This window comes from Emydura macquarii, unplaced genomic scaffold (genome assembly GCF_026122565.2).
Source record: "Emydura macquarii macquarii isolate MOO-44397 ecotype Brisbane River unplaced genomic scaffold, CSIRO-AGI_Emac_v2 contig_1113, whole genome shotgun sequence".
NCBI classification, from domain to species: Eukaryota; Metazoa; Chordata; order Testudines; family Chelidae; genus Emydura; species Emydura macquarii.
In genome coordinates, this window is record NW_027131250.1 from 48,200 (window position 1) to 51,381 (window position 3,182).

Sequence of the window (3,182 nt, forward strand, 5' to 3'; positions counted from 1 at the left end):
CGTCCCGGCCCGGCCTGGCACCAGCACATCGCCCGGGGCCCAGCCGCCTGCACGCCCGAGCCATGACCCTGAGACCACATTGCACCTGCCGTGCCCAGGGCCAGGGGCTGCTCTTCCGGCAGGTGAGCTCCAGGCATGGGGGGCTGGGAGCCAGGACGCCTGGGTTCACTCCCCGGCTCTGGGAGGGGAGTGGTGCCTAGTGGTTAGAGCAGGGGGGGGCTGGGAGCCAGGACTGCTAGAGGTGAGCACATATTCTGTAATCCTGTTGCCTGCTGAATCCGGAGCCAGTCCCGGGGGCCTGACACAATTATTCCCTCCTGGCTGCCCTGCGGTTGCCAGGACTGTGTCGTCCCATGGCTCCGGGCTGGGTGGGGGGAATGGATTTTGGGCCCCAGGGAGTGGGCTGGGAACTTACCATGGCAGTGACACTGCTGGGGGAACGGCGCTGCTCGGTGTGAAGAGACAGTAACTCCTGCTGGGCTCTCTGGGGGTCATTAAACCAGCAACTGAAGTGATGGAAGGGGAGTGAAAGGAACAGAACCCAGGAGTCCTGGCTCCCAGCCCCCCCCTGCTCTAACCACTAGCCCCCACTCCCCTCCCTGAGCTAACTGGATCTCACCTCCTCAGCTCTTTGAGCCCGAGAGCTGCACCTACACCTACTTGCTCGCGGATCGGAAGACCAAGGAGGCGGTTCTGATCGACCCGGTTCTGGAAACGGTCAAGCGGGACGTGAAGCTGGTGAAGGAGCTGGGCCTCAACTTACTGTACGCAGGTGAGGCCAGCCCAGAGGTGGGGGCCTGGCTGGCCTGCTGGGGCAGGGGATGGGCCTGGGGGCTTTCCCTTCTAGGGGGCGCTGCCCCCATCCAGCCCCGGGAGGGGGGAACGGGTCAGGTTCCCGTCTGTAAATACCTGGTTCTGCTCCCCGCAGCCAACACCCACTGCCACGCAGACCACGTCACGGGCACCGGGCTGCTGAAGAAGCTACTGCCCGGCTGCCGCAGCGTCATCTCCCAGGACAGCGGGGCCTTGGCCGACATCCTCATCCGCGAGGGTCACAGCCTGGAATTCGGGGCCTTCGTAAGTCACCTGGGCATGGGGGCTGGGAGCCGGGACTGCTGGGTTCTATCCCTGGCTCGGGGGGGAGTGGGGTCTAGTGGTTAGAGCAGGGGAGTTGGCAGTGAGGACTCCTGGGTCCCATGGAGGGGTGATGTCACTGGCTCTCCCCGTCTGCAGGCGCTGGAAGCCCGCTCCACGCCTGGACACACGGACGGCTGCCTGACCTACGTGCTCAACGACAAGAGCATGGCCTTCACCGGGGACGCGCTGCTGATCCGGGGCTGCGGCCGCACCGACTTCCAGCAGGGTACGGGCGACCTGGGGGGGGAGTGCTGGGGTGAGGGGGGTGATCGGTTGCCATGGGGAAGGGGCATCCCTTGGACTGTGGTAGTGACAGTTGCCATGGGGACATGAGGGTGTATCCCCCATGGCAATGGGGGAACATGCCCAGCAGTTGCCGTGGTGATGGGGGGTTGTCTCTAGGGCATGGCTGGTAGTGAACAGGGCATCTCTGGGCCCGCCTGCCATAGCAATGAGAACGTTGCTGCTGGGTGCCAGGGGTGGCAGGCGTGTCTCTGGGGGCCCGGCCGGTGGGTGCTGGGGGGGCAGTGGGGGTGCTGTGCTGGGGGCGTAGCCAGGGGGCAGTAGGGGTGCTGGACCAGAGGGTTCAGAGGGAGGCACTAAGGACATGGGCTGAGTGCCAGGCTGGGTAGTGGGAGCTTCAGCCTGTGGGATCTGGGGTTCCCACGGGGCACTGGGGCGATCCAGGGCTGCCGTGCCGGGGGCTTTGCTGTGTCCCCATGGTAACCAGGCCCCACTTCTCTCCCCGGCCATGGGCTGGGAGACCCTGTACCACTCGGTGCAGAGAAAATCTTCACGCTCCCAGGGGAGTGTCTGATCAGGGGTGGGGCCCACGACTACTGCTGGGGGATGCTGTGCCCGCACGGCGCTGGGGGATGCTGTGCTGCGGTGGGGGGGGAGGCTCTGCAGGGGGCCCTGTGTTGCAGGGCGTGGGGGGGTCAGCAGAGGGCGCTGTGCTGCGGGGATGGGGTGGGGGGCTCCCCCTGCTGGTCCTGTATCTGACCTGTCCCCTGGCGCCCCCTGCAGGCCAGACCGTGTCCACGGTGGAAGAAGAGAGGACCCTGAACCCCCGACTGGCCCAGAGCTGCGAGGCCTTTGTCCAGCTGATGAACAACTTGAACCTGCCTTATCCCAAAAAAATTGGTGAGGCTGGAGCCAGGACGCCTGGGTTCTCTCCCCAGATGTGGGGCTGGTGTGGGGTGACGGGGACTGGTCTCCTCTATCAGAATATGTCTAATGTGTCTCCATTTTTCCACCCTCCGCAGATATTGCCGTCCCGGCGAACCTCAAATGCGGGATCCAGGATATAGAAAGTTAGCCCCGCCCCCTTCACTGCTAGACCACGCCCCTCACTATAAGCCCCACCCACCCCATAGGCCACGCCCACTCAGTGACCCTTACTGAGGATGGAGAGTCCTTTAACCTGTCCCTGGCTCTCACTCCAATCCCCACCCTTAAGACAAATCTGGGGGCTCCCTCTCATCCGGTCCTAGGTGGACACGTTCATCCCTTAATGGGGGTGATTAATGATCTTCAAACAAGGCAGTTTCTCTTTCTTCCTGCCCTGTAAGCTCCCCCCCAGTTCATCTGACACCCCCAGTCTGGTGGTAGGCAGCTTGCATCTTCCTCCGCACTGGTTGCGGGGTGGGGGTGTCCCACTGGTCCTCCCAATCTGTTTCAGAATAGTGGGGTCCCCCGGAACCCTAACGGGGTCTGTTAGGGACTGATCCCTGCGCATGGTTTGGATAGGGGGGAAGCCTGGCAGCCTGCAGTGTGGTCTGAGAGAGGCCCCAGCCCCCCAGGTTCTGTTTGACTAGTGGGGTGCCCTGGAGAAATCCCACTTGTTTCTGTTATGTCCTGATTCCCCCCTTCTCCTGACTAGTGGGGTAACACCCGCTCCAGAGGTTCCGCATTATTGCTGTTTGCACTAGCTTGACTTTCCCCATCTCTGCCCCCTGGGTCTCCGGCGAGCCCGGCTCTAGAACAGGACTCCCCACTGCGTGGAGGGCGAGGGGCTGCAGGGGGGCCCGTCCGTGAATAGGGCT

At 63.5% G+C, this 3,182-nt stretch overlaps 1 protein-coding gene and 1 long non-coding RNA gene across 2 annotated transcripts; both read left to right on the forward strand.

The window, feature by feature from the left end:
- Positions 1-1,470, forward strand: LOC137151595 (persulfide dioxygenase ETHE1, mitochondrial-like). The gene is made up of 4 exons (XM_067545867.1): positions 1-122; positions 628-772; positions 929-1,077; positions 1,234-1,470. The coding sequence occupies exons 1-4, from the start codon at positions 63-65 to the stop codon at positions 1,468-1,470; spliced, it is 591 nt and encodes a 196-aa protein (XP_067401968.1). The 5' UTR covers positions 1-62.
- Positions 1,471-2,168: 698 nt separating this feature from the next.
- LOC137151593 (uncharacterized) lies at positions 2,169-3,182 on the forward strand. Its single transcript, XR_010919317.1, has 2 exons — positions 2,169-2,280; positions 2,403-3,182. It is a non-coding gene; the product is annotated as an uncharacterized lncRNA (long non-coding RNA).